At 42.8% G+C, this 24,190-nt stretch overlaps 1 protein-coding gene across 8 annotated transcripts in view; it reads right to left on the bottom strand.

The window, feature by feature from the left end:
• The window catches only part of LOC120532379 (calpastatin-like), a 203,534-nt gene that overhangs the window by 105,727 nt on the left and 73,617 nt on the right, over positions 1-24,190 (bottom strand). Inside the window, exon 1 of one of the 8 annotated variants that reach the window (XM_039758317.1) lies at positions 16,549-16,659. The exons of the other annotated variants lie outside the window; for them this stretch is intronic. Within the exon in view, the coding sequence (XP_039614251.1) occupies positions 16,549-16,551 (3 nt within the window). The 5' untranslated portion in view covers positions 16,552-16,659. Of the gene's footprint in view, positions 1-16,548; positions 16,660-24,190 lie in introns of those variants that run through there. 8 annotated transcript variants of the gene reach the window in all.

Here is a 24,190-nt window from a genome sequence, read left to right as displayed (position 1 = left end):
CATACCAAATGTCAAATAAAAGAGACATACGTATTGCCTTTGTCATTCCAAATGCCACATAACAAAGACATACACATTGCATTTGTAACTCCAATAGATGGCTCATCACAAACATTAACACTGCTTTTACAAATCCCATTCTAAATGGCATATAACAGAGACATACACATTGCAATTGGCATCCCAATAGATGGCACATCATAACATTTGTAGTAATGCATTTTATTACTACCAATGTTTGCAGTGCCCCATCTGTTAGAATGAAAAATGCAATGTATTTTAATCCTAAATGTATTACTAAATACATTCCAATAGATGAAGCTCTACAAACATTAATGGTGTGGTCTACAGTACATTGATTATTTGAATTTCACCCATCTGGGACAGGTAGCACAGCTAGTTTGACTTATAATGGGTTTATAGGTCAAAATATTTAGAATATAATTATTGCTGCTTTCTTCTGAATCCAGTATCCTGTTTTTGAATTCTACACCTAGACACTGGTCTGTGTGGAGTTTACCTGTCATCCATCCACATGTTTGTGTAAGCTTCCCTCTGGAAGCTCCAGTTCTCCACTTGCATCATAAAATCACACAAGTCAGATAGATCAACATTTTAACATGGCCACTTCTGCATGTGCCCTGTCCTGAGATGGTTCCTCCCTTGCATACCATGCTGGCACTTCAACCTTGAATTTGGTTAAGTGAGTTTATGAATATTATGTCATGTCAATATTTACCAAAAGATGGGTGACACCATGGTTGGTGCTGGTGCCTCACAAGGCAGCATCCTGGGTTTGATTCCACTCTCACTTGCTGCAGATTTAAAAAGTTTATGTCACAATCACAAATAAATGTAAGACGCCATATCCCTCCTCCTGTCTCAGGACGGCACCATAATCAATGGCCTACAGCCGAATGCTGAGCAGGACCCGCCCTTGTGCTCCATGGTTCAAAGTTACAGTACCAATCAAACAGGTTGACCAAAGTCCCCAGGGCTGGGCGAGTCACTGACAATGACTGTCGCTGCAAATTCCTCCTCTGAGTGAAACAACCTTGTGCAGATCTGAAGAAGGGTGCAATATGCAGATTTCTCCGATATGTAATAATTAGATAGTATTCACTCGAGCATTTCAGCAGAACAATACCACTTGTCAGGCAGTCAGCCATTATGTGTTACAATTGGTATTGAAAGTGGTCTCCAATTCAGAAATCACTTTGGATTTGCAACCATTGCTGTTGGGATAGGCACCAGTCAGGCCCACACTTACGGGGGGGTCAACCATGACACTTGTCAGGGGCCCGAGCTAGATAGGGAACCGCCCTTTAAGTGGCATATTTAAAATATACGCACATATTTGAAACACGAAAGGGGCCCGAACTCTGTCAGCTGCCTGGTGCCCAGAATTTCCTAGGTGCAGGCCTGCACCAGTAACCCATATCCATACTCTGGGTACATGGCTTAGAGGCTGGGTGGATTAATGGATGGAATGATCTTCATACTGAAGCATCACAAACAGAAACGGCAAAGTACAAAAATAAAGGTAAGGGACCTTAGTCTCTAAAACTGGAGGCAAAATAAATATGAGGAACCGTCTTAAAGATAAACAATGGCGTGTACTGTAATTGTAAATCCCAGCCTGGGGAGTGGCTAGTGGAGATTTTACCTTCTCTAGATGTCTGTGTGCCTTTTCACCATGTATACCAGTTTGGAAGCATGAATTGATAGCACGCTGACGCATCCCACCACACGACGAACCCCCTGGATTGGGACATTCCGGACCACATTGGAAGAGTGTGAAGTTTTTTTATGGTGGCTAGACTGCCAATCCTGCCACCAAGCCCCATGTTTTCCATGCAAGTTGAAGGACCTGCTTTCAGCCCTCCCCAAAAAATGAATATGATCATAACTGGTGGCTATGAATTTGTCCTCTTAGTGGCAGGGCACTGAAATGAAATGACACCTTCTGCTACTGCTAGATATGTCGCTATGAGAGACTTTACAATGGATTGGTAATGTAGGAAAACCTGATTAGTGAATGAATGCAAGGTCATGCGTGGCTACTTCACACTTCCCAAACTTGGTCGTTACCTGTTTGGAATTTTGCATCTGCAGGGGGTTTCTTTAAACAGGAACACAATGAAGACTTCAAGGTGTTGACTTGGCCTTCAGATTCCCCAGATCTCAATCTGACTGAGCGTCTGTGGGATGTGCTGAAAAAACAAGTCAGATCCATGGGAGCCCCATCTTGCAACTTACAGGACTCAAAATATCTGCAGCTAACATCTATGGTGCCAGATACGTGCCACAGGGCACGTCATCTTGTAGAATCCTTGCCTCAGCAGATTTTGGCCACACAACGGGGGGCACACACAATATTAGGCAGGTGGTATTAATGCTGTGGCTGATCGGTGTAATTATACTTATGTCTATATCATGACCGCCAGGGAGCGCCACAGTGCCTCCGCTGCAAGACACAAGTCAACCGCAGACAGTTTCAAGTTCAATTAAATAGTAATTTTTTAACAGTAGTACCTTTACAGGCTTAAATCCGCCAAAAATAATTGAATTGCACACAGATGGCTTCTGACTTCTTCCTATACTCTCCCTCTAACGTCGTCTTAACTCCCAACTCTGGCTCACTTGTATAAGGCAGGCTCTATTGTAGGCATGGAGCTGGACAGTTTGACATCTGTGGCAGAGCGACGGGCACTGAGCAGGCTCCTGTCAATCATGGAGTATTCACGGCATCCACTGTACAGGATCATCTCCAGACAGAGGAGCAGCTTTAGCGACAGACTGCTGTCACCGTCCTGCTCCACTGACAGACTGAGGAGACCCCACACTATGCGACTCTTCAATTCCACCCAAGGGGGTAAACGTTAAGATTATACAATGATATTGTCTGTTATAACTGCCTTGCACTCTCCACCCTGCATTTTTTTAACGTGCACTGCATTTTTATCACTATTTAACTAATGTTGTTTTTATCAGTATGCTGCTGCTGGAGTAATGAATTTCACCTTGCGGATTAATAGAGTATCTATCTATCTATAAGCAGAGCAGTTTAAATGGAGATCGACTTCTGCCGACAAGTCACAAACTGTCCACCTTTGCAAATTAATGGCCAGACTGTGCCTGTAGTTCAGTCGTTTAAATTCCTGAGGACTACTTTCACTAATACATTAAAATAGGACAAGCACATGACCTCGATCATCAAGAAAGCCAAGCAGAGATTGCTCTGCCTTCAGCAGCTTAAGAAGCTTGGCATATCAAGGCGTATATTTTTACATGTTTACTCAGCCATCACAGAGCGTATTGCAACCTTCTCCTCCTCCATCACCGTTTGGTTTCCTTCTGCCTCCTCTCTCTCTAAGAGTCGGTTGCAGCAAGTGATTTGTTCAGTTGAGAAAATCATTGGGTGTCATCTCCTACATTAAAGTATTTGTTCATCGTTAGAGCGAAAAAGAGAGCAGGAAAGATTACAGCTGACTCGGCCCACCCCAGCAGCCATCTGCTCATTAAACTGCCACCACAGAGGACGTGCAGGTCTATCACGACCCGACCTACACGACATCTCCGCAGCTTCTTTCCTCAAAGTATTCAGATCCTACATAAACTTACACAGGGTTACTCCCAACTGTTTTTTGCAACATATAACTGGTAACTGTGCTGTTTGTCTATTCGTAAATACTTCATACTTGCTCAACTTGCACTTTTTAATATCTATATTATTTTGAATAGTTTTTCTGTTTATTTGAGGGTGCTATTAAAGTTTGTAAATGGTTTGTTCAAGAAGTTTGTTGTATTTGTACAGTGGTTTGCATGGTGACAGGTTAATGGTGAGTTGTTATTGTATTGTCTTGAGTTGGTTATATCTTGTAGTCCATGTTTTGCACCTAACCAAAGTCAACTCTGGTAGCATGGTAGCAATAAAATGATTCTGATTTTATAAGGGACTCAGGAGTACTTCTAGTGCTTTAGCATTGCATCACAAAAACACTTGTGGGCCACACGGAAGCTGCATGAAGCAGGAAAGTACTCTTTCCTCAGCGCCCCCTGGTGGCACCCAAGGATCTTGACAGAGTCGCCCTTTTGCAATACAATTCTTTGGCAACTCTGTGGGAGTCCATGATGTAGATATACTGCTACCTCTCACTCTGGGGGATAAATTGTTCATAATATCCAACATCCAAAGTCCTACCATCATTCATTCATCCTGTCTGGGATTGGAAATGAGGTTCCTCCTGGGCCAGGTTACACCTCCATTGTTGTGGTCCTTCTATTATCCTTACTTCCAATCCAGATGTCAGTCCATTCACTCCAGAACTCACAATATCCATTTCCTAACACTTGTAAATTTTTACTTAAATTGGCATGTAAATAGATAGGTCAGTACAGTATACTGTATGTACAGTGTTTTTTTTTTTGTTTGTTTAGGACGGTGACATTTTTCTTTTAAGAGGTATGATTCGGTGCTAACAACACATCCCAACATACTGTATTTTGAAAAGTAAAGCACTTGCGATTTGCTGGAAATAAAGCTACTTTGATAACGTCAGATCAACTTGGTATTATTATGGGTTTCAAGAAACATCAGGGGCCTCATGTACACGTACAAAAATGTTGCGTAGGCCCATTTCCATGCTTAAGTCGAGATGTATAAAAAGTAAACTTAGTGTAACACCACAAACATTTTCACAGAGGCCACACACCATGCGTACACACTTTTCTGCTTGGTTTTGTAAATGGACAGCACCCAGCATCAGAGAAGTGCTACTGTTTCAGTGTGGTCTCCCTTTCTCTTTTTTTATATTCGCATCCATGATGTGGGCTTTATCAAATACACCGAAATTAATAGTATATATAAATTTAAAGCACTTGATTGTAATCAATCTGTAACAATATAATGGTGCACGGAATTGCCAAATTGTTTCAACGACCATGGCTGCCGTAGCATTGTTAGAAGACATTGCAAATGGAAGAATTAGAAGAGAGAGATCATACTGATTTCTTGTCCCATGATGATGACTGACTTCTAAGTCGATTTCAATTTCCAAGAGCTCTCCTCTTGGAGGCACGAGCTTAAAAAGGGCAGACTTTGAGGAACTGCGCTCAACCTGCTCCTTTTCAAGTTCTGTTTTTAGCCACAGGAGGTTTTCTAACTTGAACTTGCTGACCAATCAAGTAGTTCTCCGTCATTACCGAGTTTCACCAGGCCAGCTGTATAGGAGGGCATTATCTGCTTGTCATCCATATTCCTTACACTGTGATTGAGTGGGCAAACATCAAAGCACAATTCGCAGCAACATCCAGTCTTCCAAATATAATCAGAGCAGTCAACTACACGCATATTGCTATAAAGGCTCCTTCAGAGAATGAATTTGCTTATGTAAATAGAAAGCATTTCCACTCTATTAACGTGAAAATGTGTCGCATTAATGTTGTGGCGATATATTGAACGGTGTGTAAGACGGTGAGCTACGACATGCCTTTGATATCTGACCACTTCTTTTTTTATTTTGTGCACTGTGTGACTTTCTGAACTTGAACTTTTGAGTGCCTTTGCCACACAGGGCCACTCCATCAATTTCCTTCTGTTGCTTATACCACTGCTTAATCCACCAAATAGTACATTTTTCCTTGCCTCCACTTCACTGAGCAGGACCTCCATTTCGCCTTGACAGAAATTCTTCTTTTTCACACTTGCATTTGCCATTGTCTTTTAACAAAACACTGAAAGGAAGGAGCTAGTTATGTTAACTTGCACATTCAAATATACAAAATTCTGTGAGGAGTTGGGGTGCGGCTGCAGGCTCATGCATGTAGGATTGTGATTTATAAAGAGTAAGTGTGTAGAACTTTGCTTACGCACATTTTTTTGGATCTGAATTTTTTTGTGCATACGCACATTTCTAGTTTTGTCCGTATCACATGTTTTAGTGTGAATTTTGCACAAGGCGTTACACATGATGCCTCAGGTATTACTCTCCCGGTTTTCACTGCCATGCTGTTATTTGCTATATTGTTAGCATTGGTAGCATGAAACAGCCACTAGCAGACATGATCCGCATTAGTAATTCTTGCATCAAACTTTGCTTGCATTAATATTTACATCACTTATTTTAGCTCACACTTGTTATCCAAAGTGACTGAATGGTCTGTTCTTATTGAAGCTGTTCCTCTTATTTCTGTTTTGACACCAAGTTTCCAACAATATTGTGGCACAGTACTTAGTGTTGCTTAGTATACTGAATTCCATTCCCAGTAGGGTCTGCATGCTCTCCCAGTGCCCGTGTGGGTTTCTTTCCAGGTTCTCCATTTTTCCTCCCACATCCTAAACAGGTACAGGTTAAGCTAAGAAGATACTCTGAATTTGCCTCTCATGGCCTGACATCCCGTCCACGGGAGGCTGCAGCCCACTGTGACCCACCAAACTGAAGTAACCCTATTCAAACGTGGATGTTTCTTAAACATTCCTGCAGAGAGCTCCCTGTCCACATATAAGCCACTCTGCCACCAGCTGTGTGTGTGGACTTCATGTCCTGTCACCAAGGTATCCACTCCAAAGACTTCAATGGCCTCTGCCTGAGAGTGCTACTTGCCCTACATGTTTTAAAACTGCAGGAGAACATGAACTCTTTTATGAACTGGAGGCCAGACTGGAAACAGCCGTATAAAGAGTAAGTAGAAGAACCTGAGATTCGTCAGTGCATTGTCTGAGCAGCCATATTGGAATATAGCGAGTGATCACCAAGTGAGTGAAGACAGGAGGACAAAGATAAATGGAGAAACAGACGGTGTCAAACCTGAAGGCCATGCAGACAGGCGATCACTACTGTCCCTGGACTTGTGGCACACCCTCGTCTCTCTACCTGAGACTGGCTTTTTCTGTTCCACAGACTTTACCTGCTTCTTCAAATACACCACATTCTTCTAGAGGAGAACAAGCAGCGCACTAGAGACATAAATCACACACAAGCACAGCACCTCCAGAGCGTGTTCAGGCTGAGTTGTGCCGACCACACCCAAACATGAGGCAATGCACCCTGGTATGCTCAATGGAGAGCAGAGGGCTGTTTTTCGTGACGTCTTTACAGTTCTCTTTCTTCACTTGGAATTGTGGTGAAAGCAGCTTTTGCTTTTCGCACAATTCCCTGCCATGTTAAGCTACACTGTGAGAACTTGGACAACAGTGGGGGCTTACATTACAAAAAAAAAACACAGCTATCAGACTGGGACTGAAATGAAAGGCCTCGTCCTATTAGAATTTCTAAAATTGCACTATTCCTATGTATTATTTACACTTACGGAACTCTTCTGAGTGATGATTTCTGACTTACAGACAAACCTACCAGAAGCAATGACACAAACATTGGATTAAGTCAGTTCAATAAAGGAGTAAAGTTCCCTCCATAATGTTTGGGACAAAGATACATTTTGCTTCATTCACCCGTCTGCTCCATAGTTTAAAATTACAAAGCAAACAATTCCGACATCGTGACTAAAGTGCACATTGTAGACTTTCACTTAAGGGGATTTGCATACATTTTGGTCACACCATGTAGGAATGACAACACCTTTTCTACACAGTCCCCTAATTTCAGGTCACCATCATGTATGGGACACAGCAATGGCAGGTCTATTATTAGGACTTTGTCGTGTATCCTTTACATGCAATGACTGTTTGAAGTCTGCAATTCAAAGACATCAGCAGGTGCTGAGGGTCTTCTCTGGTGATGCTCTGCCAAGCCTCTAATGTGGCCATCTTCAGCTCCTGCTTGTTTCGGGGCTTGTCCCCTTAAGTTTTCTCTTCAGCATATGGAAGGCCAGCTCAGTAGGATTTAAATCAGGTGACTGACTTGGCCATTCAAGAATCTTCCATTTTTTAGCTTTGACAAACTCCCATGTTGCCTTAGCAGTATGTTTGGTCATTATCGTGTTGTAGGATGAAGTGTCGTCCAATGAGTTTAGAGGAGTTTTACTGGAATTTGAGCAGATCAGATGTTTCTCTACACCTCAGAGTTCATTGTGTGTCTGCCGTCAGCAGTTCCATCATCAATGAAGTGTGCCAGGACCTGTGCCAGCCATACATGCCCAACACCATGTTTAATGAGGTGGTCTGCTCTGGATCTTGGCCAGTTTCTTTTCGTCTCCAGACTTCACTCTGATGAGGTTCATCATTGTCTCGTCTGTTCACAGGACCGTTAACCTGAATTCTGCAGACTCTTTAAAGTCCTTTTTCTCAAACTGTTTTTGTGGCTAACTAGTGGTCTGCATCTTGCAGTGTGGACTCTGTGTTTCTGTTCATGAAGTCTTCTGCTCATAGTTGTCCCTGACATACACACATCAGCCCCCTGAAGACTGTTTCTGGTCTGTCACACAGGCATTGGGGGGCTTTTTCTTTACCATAATGAGACTCTTCTTTCATCAGCAGTGGAGGTCTTCCTTGGCCTACCAGCACCTTTGTGATTACTGAGCTCACCAGTGTGTTCTTTCTTCTTCATGATATTCCAGACAGTAGATTTTGGACTTTCTAAGCTTTTACCGATGTCTCGAAGCATTTTTGTCTTATTTCTTAGCCTCACAATGGCTTCTTTGACTTTCACTGGCACAGATCTTGTCCTCATGTTGAACAATGGCAGCTACAGACTCCAAAGGGTAGAAGCAAGCCGAGGTATCTTATGAAGCAATGAAACCCACCTGAGGAATCACAAACACCTGAAACATTATGGTGCCCTGAAATGGGGGACCACGTAGCAAAAGTTTCTACACGGTGTGACCGAAATGTAAGCAAATCACCTTAAATGAAAGTCTGCAATGTGCACTTTAATCACATCTGAATTGTTTAATTTGTAATTTTAAACTGTGGAGCAGATGATTAAATCAAGAAAAATGTGTCCCAAGCATTACGGACGGCACTGAATGAAGATTAATCATAGCCCCTTTTGACTCGTACTCCCATACATCATGATTTATAACCTAACACTCTGTTAACCTTCTGCACACAGTCGGGAAGTTGATGGTGATGAGCCCACTACAACTCTCAAATGGGATACTTTCAAGTTTTAGACCTCCCATTGCATATTCAATTCTAACATTTTAGTTCCTACCTAGATTCCTAAATTCTTCCCATATTCTCCCTGTGCATATGTGGTGGGAGGTCGGGTTTCACGCAGGATCTCACTTCAGTATATCAGTTTGCTTGGTGACTCTATAATGAACTGGAATGGTGGTGTGCAAAGGACTGACGCCCCCATCCAGGGTTGATTCTTATCTTGAACCCAATGCTCAAGGAGTAAGATTAGCCTCCTACAAACTTATATTTGAACAATTAAGTACGCGTGATAGGCTTACACGGTGGTTATTGTGAATATCTTGGTTCAAGTCGTAGCTCACTCACTTGGTCTGTAGAGCCAGCACATACAGTGGGATGCAAAAGTTTGGGCAACCTTGTTAATAGTCATTATTTTCCTGTATAAATCGTTGGTTGTTACGATAAAAAATATCAGTTACATATATCATATAGGAGACGCACACAGTGATATTTGAGAAGTGAAATGAAGTTTATTGGATTTACAGAAAGTGTGCAATAATTGTTCAAACAAAATCAGGCAGGTGCATAAATTTGGGCACCGTTGTCATTTTATTGATTCCAAAACTTTTAGAACTAATTATTGGAACTCCAATTGGCTTGGTAAGCTCAGTGACCCCTGACCTACATACACAGGTGAATCCTATAATGAGAAAGAGTATTTAAGGGGGTCAATTGTAAGTTTCCCTCCTCCTTTAATTTTCTCTGAAGAGTAGCAACATGGGGGTCACAAAACAACTCTCAAATGACCTGAAGACAAAGATTGTTCACCATCATGGTTTAGGGGAAGGATACAGAAAGCTGTCCCAGAGATTTAAGCTGTCTGTTTCCACAGTTAGGAACATATTGAGGAAATGGAAGACCACAGGCTCAGTTCAAGTTAAGGCTTGAAGTGGCAGACCAAGAAAGATTTCGGATAGACAGAAGCGACGAATGGTGAGAACAGTCAGAGTCAACCCACAGACCAGCACCAAAGACCTACAACATCATCTTGCAGCAGATGGAGTCACTGTGCATCGTTCAACCATTCGCACTTTACACAAGGAGATGCTGTATGCGAGAGTGATGCAGAGGAAGCACAAACAGAGCCGCTTGAGGTCTGCTCAAGCACATTTGGACAAGCCAGCTTCATTTTGGAATAAGGTGCTGTGGACTGATGAAACTAAAATTGAGTTATTTGGACATAACAAGGGCGTTATGCATGGAGGAAAAAGAACACAGCATTCCAAGAAAAACACCTGCTACCTACAGTAAAATATGGTGGTGGTTCCATCATGCTGTGGGGCTGTGTGGCCAGTGCAGGGACTGGGAATCTTGTCAAAGTTGAGGGACGCATGGATTCCACTCAGTATCAGCAGATTCTGGAGACCAATGTCCAGGAATCAGTGACAAAGCTGAAGCTGCGCTGGGGCTGGATCTTTCAACAAGACAACGACCGAAACACTGCTCAAAATCCACTAAGGCATTCATGCAGAGGAACAAGTACAACGTTCTGGAATGGCCATCTCAGTCCCCAGACCTGAATATAATTGAAAATCTGTGGTGTGAGTTAAAGAGAGCTGTCCATGCTCGGAAGCCATGAAACCTGAATGAACTAGAGATGTTTTGTAAAGAGGAATGGTCCAAAATACCTTCAACCACAATCCAGACTCTCATTGGAACCTACAGGAAGCGTTTAGAGGCTGTAATTTCTGCAAAAGGCGGATCTACTAAATATTGATTTCATTTTTTTTTGTGGTGCCCAAATTTATGCACCTGCCTGATTTTGTTTGAACAATTATTGCACACTTTCTGTAAATCCAATAAACTTCATTTCACTTCTCAAATATCACTGTGTGTGTCTCCTATATGATATATTTAACTGACATTTTTTATCGTAACAACCAACGATTTATACAGGAAAATAATGACTATTAACAAGGTTGCCCAAACTTTTGCATGCCACTGTAACCCCTGTGTTTGTGTGGATTGTCTTATTAAAGCCTTAAATCTTAAAAGTCAATTATGCAGGTTCAATAAAAGGATGGACGATTCTATGGCAGTGTGGTGTGTATTGACGCTGCTCCACACGTTCATTGTCTTAGCTCCAAATCCTGTACCTAGCTAGAGTCTGCACATTTTCTTGTGTCTTCCTCGGTTTTCTTATGGGTTCTCCAGTTTTCCAAAGACATGCTGGTTACCCGTGGCTGTTTGTGCTTTCAAAATGGCCCCCGTGTGGGTGTGAATGCACATGAATGTGCCCCTGTCTCCTGCCTTGTGCCCAAATGCTCCTTGGGCAGGCTCCTGCTCCTAGTGACCTTGACATGCATTAAATGGGCTTGAGACTGCAATGTTATGATCCGTTTGCACATTTTAGGCTCTGTTATAGCTTACTTTGCATTGAAATGTGCATTTTTTAACAGACTCTATATTAAATTAAGAATTAGTGACTTAAGTGATTCATTTGGATTGGTAACAGAATCCATTTTGGGGCGAGTCCCAAAAAATCAGATAATTTGGGATTATTGGGAGTCAGGAAAGGCATCCATTGATAAAAATCACACCAAAACCTCTACTGGAGAAGTCTACGCAGAAAAATAGTAACCCCATATAAAAATGGGAAGAAGAAGAAGAAGATGAAGGCGGAGATGAAGAAGACAAAGACAAAGACGATGAAGATGAAGAAGAAGAGGAAGAAGATGAAGACAAAGAAGAAGACAAACATGAAGACAAAGAGAAAGAAGAAGAAGAAGATGTGCTCTATTTATCCTTTCCTGGTATTTTGCTAATAGCAATAGCCGTGGCACAGTTACACAATGGGTAGCACTGCCAGAGTCCTGGGTTAGAATTCTCTCCTTAAGTGTTGTCTATAATAATAATAATAATAATACATTTTATTTATATAGTGTGGACATCGCATGTTCTCACCATGTCTGGAGGAAGTTGTCTTCCAAGTACTTAGAAGAAGTAAAAGCAAAAGCACGTTAGGAAATGGATGAGTCGCTACTACGCGTACAGTCACAAATAAAGAGTTCTAGTAGGACAGTATCTTAGGCCCACTTAATCCCATTCAGAGTCACAGAGGGTCAAAGGCTCTCCTAGCAACACTGGGAGCAAGGCAGGAATCAACACTGGTCAAGATGTTGCCCATCATAGGCCTACTTGTGCACACACACACAAGCATCTATTTAACCCAACATATTCATCTTCTGGGATATGACAGGAAAAGTGGAATACCTGATTAAAAACCCATATACAATGTCGATGAGCTCTATCAGTGTTGTGAACTGGTAAATGGAGACTTTACTAGCAGAGTGACATTTAACGTCTGTCACCAGGGCGGCCAGTCTCAGTGTTCACTACACTCTAGGAGGCTTTTATGCTCCTCACTGTTACTTCATTGATTCTGCAGCTCCAGATATCCGGCAGTGGCTGTCTGCTCTGATTCAGAATACACAACTGGCAACACGAATTAAGAGCACAACTGCCACGTGAACCAACAGACACACGGGAATGCTGGGGTCAGGATTGTGAAACTCCATTGTAGGTAAAGTGAGGGACATCGGGTGCATTTACCCAGAGGCCTTCAGTGACTCTTAAAGATCTGGTGGCCCTTAAGTGACCACATCAAAGCAGAGCCAACACACCAGACTAGTCTATTGGAAAGATTGTGTCAACTCTGCTACCCTGACACAGACAATGCTCATAATCAGTGACAGGACAATGAGGCTCCATACTGCTGGCCTTTGTGCAGAGTGACCTGTCAGAGGCCCTTCTGATCACACCTCATGGACCTGTAACCCTACGCCTGAGTCTGCCTGAGGGCCTTTTTCAGCTGTATGGGTACCTCACCACAGTTGTCCATAGTGCCCGTTCTACAGCCTGGTCGGCTTACATTATGTGCCCAGTAAACTACAGCTGTTGGCATTAATTCAGCCAGGTGCGTTACCTTTAAAACCCCATGCTGGTGACAGGAAGTACATGTGACATATGCAAGAGATGCCAACGATGGAAGGTGTAATGTCCTCTTGTGGTTGCACTGTGGTCATTTCATGTCTCTGTGATGCGTTAGGCCGGGTTTATACTTCACGCGTTGCAACACGTACGCCCGTGGACACTACTGCTATGCAAGCGTTGTACTATTTATACTTGCGTGTGTACTTTACGTAAATCTGGAAGATTCCACCAGGTGGCATGCGAGATATCACCACGGTGAGAACAGGTTTGGCTTCGCTGTGCTGTGAACTGCCTGAAACATCCATTCATTTCCAAGAACACCTCACCACAATATCTCTGAAAAGGATGGATGTTTAATGATTAAATCCATCAATCCAGGGATGTGCCCATTCCAGCAAGCATTGGGCATGAGGCAGAAACAATCCTTGGATGGGGCATCAGCTCATCACAAGGTGAATATAAGCACTCACATACACATACTAGCGTCATTTTAGCGTCACCAAATCCCCAAACCTTCATGTCTTTGGAAGGAAACCGGAGCCCACTGTGGAAACCCACCAGGAAAACGTGCAAACACCTGACAGGGAACACCAGGGACGCGACTCCCTACTGCGAGGCAGCAGCTCTACCGCTCCATCACCATGTGTAATTATTAATAGTATTCATTGTTTAACGATTTATCTGTAAAATGTAACATCCATACTCTAATGCATTTCATCATGAACGTGATATCAAGTATAAATCTAAGGATTCTAAATGTGCAGAGAGCTGGAATATCGATCGCTGCTTGCTGCTGCTGTCAGTTCAGGAGGGAGCCCCAGAAGCACATAGCGATTAACAACTGGGTTGGTTTTAAGATGATGTTTATGATGGTCTACTTTAATGATAAAGTAAATTACGAGGTTAAAGTGGACATTTTAAGATTTCAGCTGAAATTTCCACTTTAATCACTAAATAGATCTTCTCACCGTGTCCTTAACTTTATTTCTTCTGTGACTCAAATACACCACCATACATTCTGATGCTGTTGTGAAGGGGCAAAAAAAAAAGATGGTATGGCAGACTTTTAAAACGTATCATGTCATTATGATAGGGAATATAAAAGCACCACGAATGTATTTATATGTCGACATTTTGCTCCACCACATCGAACCTTTCATCAAATATCGAAGTGCGCATGTTGATCCCAGAGGATTCTCAAAGCGGCTTTCTGTCACATGTAGATAGTAAACAGAGACTCTAACGTCACGTTCTGACTTTTATCACACTGTGCCCTCCTAACTTTTTGCTGGTACTCACGTTAATTTCTGAGGAAGTGCTCAGAGGACGCATCAAATGAACGCTGGTAGCGCGTGGCAGCCATGATGAGTGCGTGTTTCACTTCTGAGCGTTAAGTATAAACGAGCCCTAAGAGGAGCTGCAGTTTTTTTTGCTAAATGAATGGAGAATCCTTAGGGAATTCCCAGGTGGTTCTATGCACTGTGTGCTTCTTATCACTGCCACTGCTGTATGTCAACTGATGAAGCCTCCAGTTACTTCCATCTGGTCACCAGCCACAGCCACACTGCACTAGTATGGGCATGATCTAAAGGGGTTTTGGCTAAGATAATCTCTAGGCAGGCAGAGTGGTGTACTGGTTAAGGCTTTGGACTTCAAACCTTATGGTTGTGGGTTCAGATCCCACTAGTGATACTTTGTGCCCCTGAGCAAGTCACTGCACCTGCCTCTGCTGCAATTGAACAAAGAAATGTAACCAATTGTAGGCCACCCGAGATAAAGGCGTTAACAAAATAAAGAAATATAAAACTTTAATAAGCATACATTTTGTTGATAACGTCCAAAGTAACAATAAGGACCTCTGTGACCTACAGGCCATGTCATATTTGACAACATAGTCTTCATTTCCATAATTTTAGAGAGTCGGCGGTGCGATCCGTAAAGCCAGTCATCCAGTTTAACATACCCAACAGTCCACGACTTGCCCCTGTCTTTAGTCTTTGGGGTGGGCTCTGTGTGCATGAGAACTAGCAGCCAATGAGTGCTCATTGGGCTTAATAAAGTATCTATCTATCAATCTATAAGTATAATGCACAGAATAGAAAGATGAGGAATAAGTAATACAAGCGTTTTGGGCCAAACAACAGAAAAGAAGAAGAATCTGTCCAATGACTCGAGTTTTATGGACCACAACAGAACAGGAAAAACAAGGACAGAGACTGCGGCCAAACTTGCCAAACTTTGCACATCACCAGCTCCATAAAGCAGCACGCTATTGGCTGTCACAAATAAGTAAGTGCAAGCACAAGGGTGCTGGGAGGTTGGCACAGAGTTGGTAAATTAGACATTCCCATTGATATTCATATCATTCAAATTGATACGATCTAGCAAAGAGATGAGCAAGCGTAGTCGGCAAGTCTGATACGCGCCATGGCTGAAACATGTAATGTGATATTAGCTTATGTCAGTAGCCTATATAGCACCTTTTACAGCATGCACCCTCAGAGGCAGATCCCAATAAAACACCCCGACAACAGTAGGAGAAAACAATGCACTCAGCCATGCTGCACGGCCTACTGGCTACGGACTGTAAAGCACAAGGTTGCTGGTTTCATTCTAAATGCCAACCCCATTCTGTGACCCTGCCTGCTTTATTTAACAAGGAGCCAACAACACCATATTTGTGATTTTTAATGAACCCATCAATCTTTACATTACATAGCACCACTCACCGAGCGCACCAACAAGCTAACTCTAAGCGACTCTAAGCTAAATAAGTAGGTTAGGAAATGGATGGATAGAGGGGATGGTGCACTAGTGCAGTGATTAGGAAGGCAGACAGTCCTGTCACTGTCTACGTGGCTACTTCCATTTCCTCCACACACATTTTAGGCTAGTTGATCGTTTTGAACTGGCCAGATGAGTGTGACTGTTCCCTCTTGCCATATTTCTAGGTGGGCGATTGATAGTGAGGCATTACAGGTTGGCATCATGCGATTCATCTGTCCTTCCATTTTCTAATCTCAGTGTTTTTTTTTCATACAGACTCAAAGCTTTACAGACGCAGTTACAGTCAGAGATAAAACGTCAAAGGATTTCGCAAATGTTTCTCAATGCAGGACTCTGAGGTGCTTCTTTGTGCCACACATCTGGCAACAATAAAGTTTCTGGGGATTCTCTGTGGTTAAATCCTCGGCCAGCTTGCATGCACACGGGTGAGCCCACGCCTGCACAGAATGCTTTAAAGTTTCAGGAACTCAAGCTTTCCAGTGGGGACACTGGAAACTTCCCTAGTCACCAACTGTGCCATGTTGTGAGGGGTGTTGACAGGATGACACTGAGTGCCCAGGCATCCAGCTGGTCTTAGATTAGACAAATCCCTAAGTGCCGTTTTCATTTTGTTAAACTCTGCTTCGTGAGGAGTCTCTTCCCTCAGGCAAGTAGTTCAAGCAGCCCTAAGAAGTGATCAGTATATGGAACTTCAGACAACAATGCCAGTATGAGAAGTTACTCACGCTTACCATTGCAAAAGCGTCTGCCTTTACTGCAACAGCAATGATCCTCCAGAACTGTCCACAGAGTCAGTCAGCTGCTTACAGTCCACCATGGAACGAGTCTTCCTACCCAGAAAAGCAGCTCCAGCACAGCCCAGCTTGAGGACACTCCCCCTGCAGCCCAGCAGGCCAATCTCCTTCAAGCTCCCCTCCCTCGTCAGCAGAGGCAGCTCCACCTCGTGCCTAATGACAGCACATCATCCCCTCAATGCAGGAAAAGCTAAATATAACTTGCGATCAGACAAAACTGAGCAGACTTTCAAGCATGGCATGTAGCTCCGACAGGCCCGGTGTTCTGTGCCTTCCCTGGGCAGCAGCCTAGCCTGCCACGAGTAAGCTGTCAGCCAGCCCTGCTTTTTGCGTGCTACCCCATGATGCCCAGTAAAACTTAGCCGTCCCCACCCCACTGCACCCCGCCCTGACTCAGATGTACAGTAACAAACATTGGCGAGTGCAAACCTGCTCCTAGTATGAAGGGCAGCACCCTGAAACGGGATGGGAACGCCTCTCTGTAGAAAAAAAAATAAATAATAATGGCAAGCTGGCGCCCTTCTAACTTTCCTTGCCTGCAGTTTTTTGTAACCTCTGGGTTCTGACGGATGCATTTCTGGTAGGACAGTATGTATGTCACTCCTGTTTGTTTGTTCTGTAAACTGTAGACTGTCAGCAACCACAGCTAAACTCCAAGAGCTTTAAATGAAAGACATGTCATATTAAAACCGGCAATCCCATCCATTTTCTAAACCTGCTTTATCCTGAGCTGCAGCCTATCCCAGCAAGCATAACAATCCCCAGGACATCACAGGGTGAACACACAAGACACACACACACACACCGGCCAGTCCATCTGACCTTTGGACTTTTGAGCTTTTATTTATTTCTTTGATTTGATCCTTGGACTGCAAGAGGAAACTGGAAATCCATGCAGTCACAGGGAGAACATGCAAACTCCACGCAGGGAGGACCCAGAATGTGAACACTAGGGTCCCTACTGGGAAGCAGCACCACTACCACTTCACCACCGTGCCGCTATATAGTGCCTGCTCTATATATACTGTGTTTCCCCAAAAATAAGACCTACTCCGAAAATAAGCCCTAGCATGATTTTCAGGCTGCTCTGTAATATAAGCCCTAGTCAAGATCGTCAGCTGAAAAGTAACGCGCTTAAGTCCAGGTTTATACTTCACATGATGCGATGCATGTGCCCGAAACATCCATTAAATTCCAAGGGCACCTTATCTGTGAAAAGGATGTTTAATGATTACATCCATCAATTTGGGGATGCACCCATTCCAGCAGCATCTGTGCAAGACAGAAACAAAAAGTAATTGCAACACAAAAACTGACTTAATCAATTTTAACAAGAAAAGATGCCGACAAAAGAAGAGAAGAAGCGGGCTGCTAGGGTGGAGTAAAGAAGAGCTGCTCAGGAAGCAGCAAGCGCATCAACCTCTGAGCAAACAAATGATAAACGTAAAGAGAAAGAGGATGAAAACTGTAAGTCAAGTGTATTCACTGCATGTTATCGCGCAGTCCGCCGTTACTGGTGCTTTATAATACACAAATGAGATCGTATCTGGAGTATTGTGTGCAATTCGGGTCACCATGCTAGAAGAAAGACATAGCAGCATTTAAGAACATGACAAGTTCAGGGAATTAAACCTGTTTATTCTCAGGAAGGGCATCCGGTGTAAAATATTGCCAAACCAATCCCTAATGGGAGCAGCCAAAAGAGGAAGAAGATTCTCAAGCAGATGAAAATGTTTTGGGACCTAACCCGAGTCTTCAATATCCTGAAAAGGCACTGATAAAGTAGATCCAGCAGAATTCTCTCAGCAAGAACACAGGGCCACAGTGTTGGAAACTTGTTAAGGGTAAATTTTGCACAAACATTAGGAAGTTTTTCTTCACACAGAGAATCACAGGCACTTGGAGTAAGTGACCAAGTAGTGTGGTGGACAATAGGACTTAAGGGACTTTCAAAATGTCGACTTGATGTTATTTTAGTAGAATTACGTAGCTAGGACTGGCAAGCTTTGTTGGGCTGAATTGTCTGTTCTCATCTGGATTATTCTAATAATAATATTTTTTCTTATTGAAAACAATTAAACATTTTTGGCACGTTTTCCCAGGGTTAAACATAATATTATTGAGGCTATCCAGTTTAACACAACTCGGAAGTTTAACTTGGTTAGTTTTGGCCTGTTACATTAAGCAGTTCAATGGAACAGACGGTGGCCAACTATGAAGTACTGAATTTGAAAATACCGTATTTACACGTGTACCACGTGCAAATTTTTTCCCGAAAATTTGAATTAGAAAATCAGGTGTGCGTCATACACGAGGAAATGTAATTCTGTAATGTTTACTTCTTCTGCTTGGGCTCTCTTGCTCGCGCCCTCTCTCTCTCGCTCGCTTGCTCGCACACTCGTGCTCTCTCTCTCTTGCTCACTCAGTCGCGCTCTCTCGCTCGACAGCTCTCTCTCTCTCTCTCTCTCTAAACGCTCCCTATACAATCACAACGCGCGTCATACACGGGGCAAAACTTTTTTGCGATTTTCTTTGTAAAAATTAGGGTTTTACACGAGGGCGCATGGTACATGAGTAAATACGGTAATTCAGAACGCAGCCCCGTGGCTGTGGTTGCATTTAAATTACATTCAATTGTGCCATACAAAAGATGTTGCAATCTGTAGGTTCTAACGTGCCACATTTATCCACCTAAAACTATAAAAAAAAACTGAGGCATTGTCCTTTGTGAGTTCTATCTTGCTAAGTGGTTTGACAGTACAGTGCGCAAATGTCCAATGTCACTGAGAGTCAAACAATGTCGACAAGTGCCAGATAATCACTGGCTGTTACGGCCTGCTGCATTTGGCAGGTTAAGTCAAAACACTGAGAGTTGTTCATTTTGTTCTTTGCCTGCTGCATTCAGTGGTCAATACGGCAGATTTCTGGCAACTGTTTGATGCTGATGGATAGCACAAGTGTACAGACAATATACCTGTGTTTGCGGAAAGTTTAGGGAATGCATGGAGCAAGCTAGTTGTCAGATGTATAAGCAAGCCAAAAACTGAAATCGACACGATGCTGGAAACACGATGTGCTAGTTTGACCTCAGTGGGATTTTTTCCAACTCACAGCTTGTGCTGCTGCATTCAGAATTTCAGAAGTGGCAGTAAAGTTCAAAGGCTGGGATTGCATTCTTAGTATTCGTCATCATTTTTGAGAGAAAAATGCATTAAACTGACTCATATACAAAAGTATAAAATAATGCATAATGTTTTGTGGGTGTGTTAAAATTCAAGGTCCAAAGGTCATCCAAAATGAAAGGGTCAGGATTTCACTTGCTAAATATAGGGTGGTCCAGATCTAATTATGCAATTTTCATTACGCTATAACTTATTAAGTTTATTACATAGAAAATCACCCAAAAAATCCCGGACCATCGAGAAGTGTGCGAACTGACGACATGAAGAATCGTCTTCGCGCCGAACTGGAATCGTCCCAGCAAAAATCAAAGCCATCCAGACGATCTGGATCTGCATAATTAGATCTGGACCACCCTGTACAAAAGCTTGGGGCTAAAATGTAGTCTTTTTTATTTAAAGGAATCCATAAATGGGAGTTTGTAAATGCCACATGGGCAGGATGGGCAACCAAAGGTTAGCCAATAAAAGGTGTCATTTTGCTTCACTTTCTATTGCATCCATAAAATGGCTAACACGGTACAGTACTTCACTCTACTACCGCAGTTGCCAAGAAAATTCAGAACACCAACCTTGGATGCCTTCCATACATCCTGAGCAACTTATCATTGATGGCATGTCCAATACGTGGACCAACAAAAAAGCCTTCCTTAATCATGGCACTAGGTATTCATGGAAACACCTTCCTTTGTCCATCACTTCACAAAATGTAATATGCAGAGAAGGCCAAAATATCTCCATTGGGCTGACAATTTGTTAATGTGGCTCACTCTTCTGCACTGCAACCCACTAGAGTGGCCTGTTCTTTTTAATGTAATGGGACTCTTTAACATGGCTGTCACATTCGCAGTACAGCAACACCTTCCCATTCAAGAGTGCTAGGGGCAGAAGATCCCCGCAAATATGAAGGAGGTACTGTACTGCAAATCGGACGGTCGTGCTAAAGAGTCCCATTACATTAAAAAACACACACAAGCAGCCATACTATATGATTAGGTAAGTGGACCTGTTTTAAACAAGTCAAACTTTAACAATGTTTTCAATAATAGTAATGGAAATAACATTCAGAATTCTTAACACTGTAATGGCACTGACATACAGCATCATCCCGGTATGGGTCACCCATTGTATGAACTGGTGTTCCGTATGTCCTATAAAAGCGGCAAGTCTGTAATGGCGAGCAGTCCGTTTAAGGATAGCGAAACACCTAAAAAGAGCCATTAAAAGAGTAGCACTCGGCACCACTATAGGTCTATAGGTCACCAGTGATGTTCCACTTGTAGCTTTTGTACTTATATCTGTTCTTCTTAAATATAAACGTTTATGCATGGAAGTGTGCATGTCTGTCTGTCTGGCCCAGAAGTGCGAGGCTACAGCATGAAGCTCAAAGAGCTGGGAAGACAGCCCAAGTTAACAAGTCAGAAGAAGAAAGAAGTGCAAGGCTATAGCATGAAGCTGAAAGAAAATGACTCCGTCACCAAAGTGAAACCGCTGACGAAAGACAAACTCGCTTAGCTGCTGCTACACAAGCAAGGCGAGCACATCGGCAAAACGAAACCTCAGAGGAGAGACAAACCCACTTAGCTGTCGATAGACAAGGTGGGCGAGCACATCCGCGAAACGAAACCTCCGAGGAGAGAGAAACCCACTTATCTGCCGATAAACAAGGGCGGCGCGCACATCCACATAACAAAACCTCAGAGGAGAGAGAAACCCGCTCAGCTGCCGATACACAAGGAGGGCCGAGCACATCCGCAAAACGAAACCACCGACGCTGCATTTCAATTTTTTTTCAGACAATTTCTATAGTTTCTAGGAGCCTGGGCTTTTTACAGCACAGGCTTGCACAGCTAGTCTTATATATAAACATCTACACGTGGAAAAGTGTGTGTGCGTCTGTCCAGCCCAGAAGTGAGAGGTGGAGTCTGGGTAAGGATACGAGGATATGCAAGCGAGGCTAGCATGTCGGCAAAATGAAACCTCCGAAGATAGAGTCACTTGCTTAGCCACCAATACACAAGTGAGGAGAGCACATCGGCAAAACGAAACCTCCTAGGAGAGAGATGCCCAGAGTAGTTCCTTTCAATTACCTGACATCTCTACATTTTACATTTTATTCTGACGATTTCAGTAGTTTCAAGGACCCTGGGCTTTTTACAGCACTGGCTTACACAGCTAGTATAACATAACAGTAAATCCCAACTATAGCCAAATGTAATGAAAACATACATGTTAGGAAAATCTAAAGGTGATTTTTGTGATCAGCAGGCCAAAAATCCATCAGATACACTCAAATGTGTTCGGAAAACAATTTCAGTTTTAACACAGCCATCATGTCTTTCTGCTGTTTTCTGGAGTACCTGGAAAAAAATGTAAGGGGAACATGCAAGGTCCACACAGACCATACCTAAGATGGAATAAATGTACCACCATGCCATATATGTACCACACGTGCCTCCAGTATATAATAAGGCCGTATTTGCACCTTAACACCGGACCCAGTTACAATTTTATGTTTAGCAAGTTTTAATAAGTCCAGGCAGTGAGGAAAAGACATCCGAGTTTTTCCTGATCAAAGACAGTAACTCAGCTTTCATAGTGTCTGTTAAATCATCAGCAACCATCCCACCTAGAAATCCCCTCTACAAAGACAGCAACACATTTCATATCATTAGTTTACCTCACAGTATTCAGAATTCGACACTTAAGGGATGCAGTCCACATAGTTAATCCAAGCAGAGAGGCCTATGGACTACAGTGCTGGACTGCTGTCCGAAAGCACAATGGTTCACCTTGCCCAGTGGCAAGGGTCCCTAAAAGGGGCAAGCCTGAAACAGCTAGCAGTCCTTTTAAGGGTAACAAGCCACCGAAAAGAGTCGTGTAAAGGGAAAGAGAGCAAGTCACTTCATATGTCAGTGTGCTCTCTGCAGAAGCTAACAATTACACTCTGCACGTTTGAGTTTTAAAGCTCTCTGAAAAAAAGTGCTGGCTAAACAAATAAAAGGAAACTGCTTTTTCTAGTCTGAGTAACATAAAATCAACATACAGAACACTGAATGAACAACAGCACAGTATGAGTCACTACACAGGCTTGCACAGGAACTGAGCCTGCCCGGCTTCATTCGTTCTGAGTTAGAAGCTGCCACACCAAATAGGAAAAACTGAAAATGTAAAGAAAGGTGAACTGCTTTACTGGGGATGAAGAAATTAACAGAAAGGAGTGAATCCAGCGACCAGGATGGAATGTCTTCTTCTTTCAGCTGCTCCCATTAGGGGTTGCCACAGCGGATCATCTTGTTCCATATCTTTCTGTCCTCTAGATCTTCCTCCGTTACACCCATCATCTGCATGTTCTCTCTCACCACATCCATAAAACTTCTCTTAGGCCTTCCTCTTTTCCTCTTCCCTGGCAGCTCTATCCTTAACATCCTTCTCCCAGTATATCCAGCATCTCTCCTCTGCACATGTCCAAACCAACGCAATCTTGCCTCTCTGACTTTGACTCCTAACTGTCCAACCTAAGCTGATCCTCTAATGTCCTCATTTCTAATCCAGTCCATTCTCGTCACACCCAATGCAAATCTTAGCATCTTTAACTCTGCCACCTCCAGCTTGGTCTCCTGCCTTCTGGTCAGTGCCACCGTCTCCAACCCATATAACAAAGCTGAGCAACCAGGTTGGAATGTAAAAGCGTAAAAAAGCAAGGCGATCAGATTTTAAAAATATAAACATAAGACACTAGAGATTATGCATGTCTGTCAACTAAAGAAGGCTTTGCTGTGGGGGTCACTTGCACCATTTTGAAACTTTGCTAAGAAAGTGGTTGTTATTTTATGTGAATTATATATAGTTTGTCACACTTAATATTTGATCATAAAGTAGGTCAGAATGGACATTTTGGAGCATAAGAACGTATAAAATTTGACAAACAAGAAGAGATCATTTAATCCATCAAGCCTGTTTTTTTTAGCTAATCACTAAGCTGTCCCGATATCTCATCCAGATCTTCTTAAAGGCTGTTGAGGTTTCTTCTTCAACTCCATGTCTCGGTAGTTTGTTCCAGATTCCCAGAACTCTTTGTGTAAGGAGATGCCTCCTGGCTTAAGTCCTAAATTCACTTCTCCTTAATTTCCACTTGTGTGGTATGTAATTCACCATTAAGCTGAGAGAATTCTGTTGGATCTAGTTTATCAATGCCTTTGAGGATACTGAAGACTTTGGTTAGGTTCAAGAATATTCGCCTTTGCTTGAGAATATAAATATTTATGTCATTGAGTTTGTCACAGTTGACATGATCTCAAGTCCTGAGATGAACTTGGTTGCTCTCCTCTGAACAGCTTCAAATGCTGCTATGTCTTTCTTCTAGCGTGGTGACCAGAACTGCACACAACACTCCAGAT

The sequence above is a fragment of the Polypterus senegalus genome, chromosome 7 (assembly GCF_016835505.1).
Source record: "Polypterus senegalus isolate Bchr_013 chromosome 7, ASM1683550v1, whole genome shotgun sequence".
Classification (NCBI taxonomy): Eukaryota; Metazoa; Chordata; class Cladistia; order Polypteriformes; family Polypteridae; genus Polypterus; species Polypterus senegalus.
The sequence above is the reverse complement of the archived record's forward strand: the minus strand, read 5'-3'. Positions and strand labels throughout refer to the sequence as shown.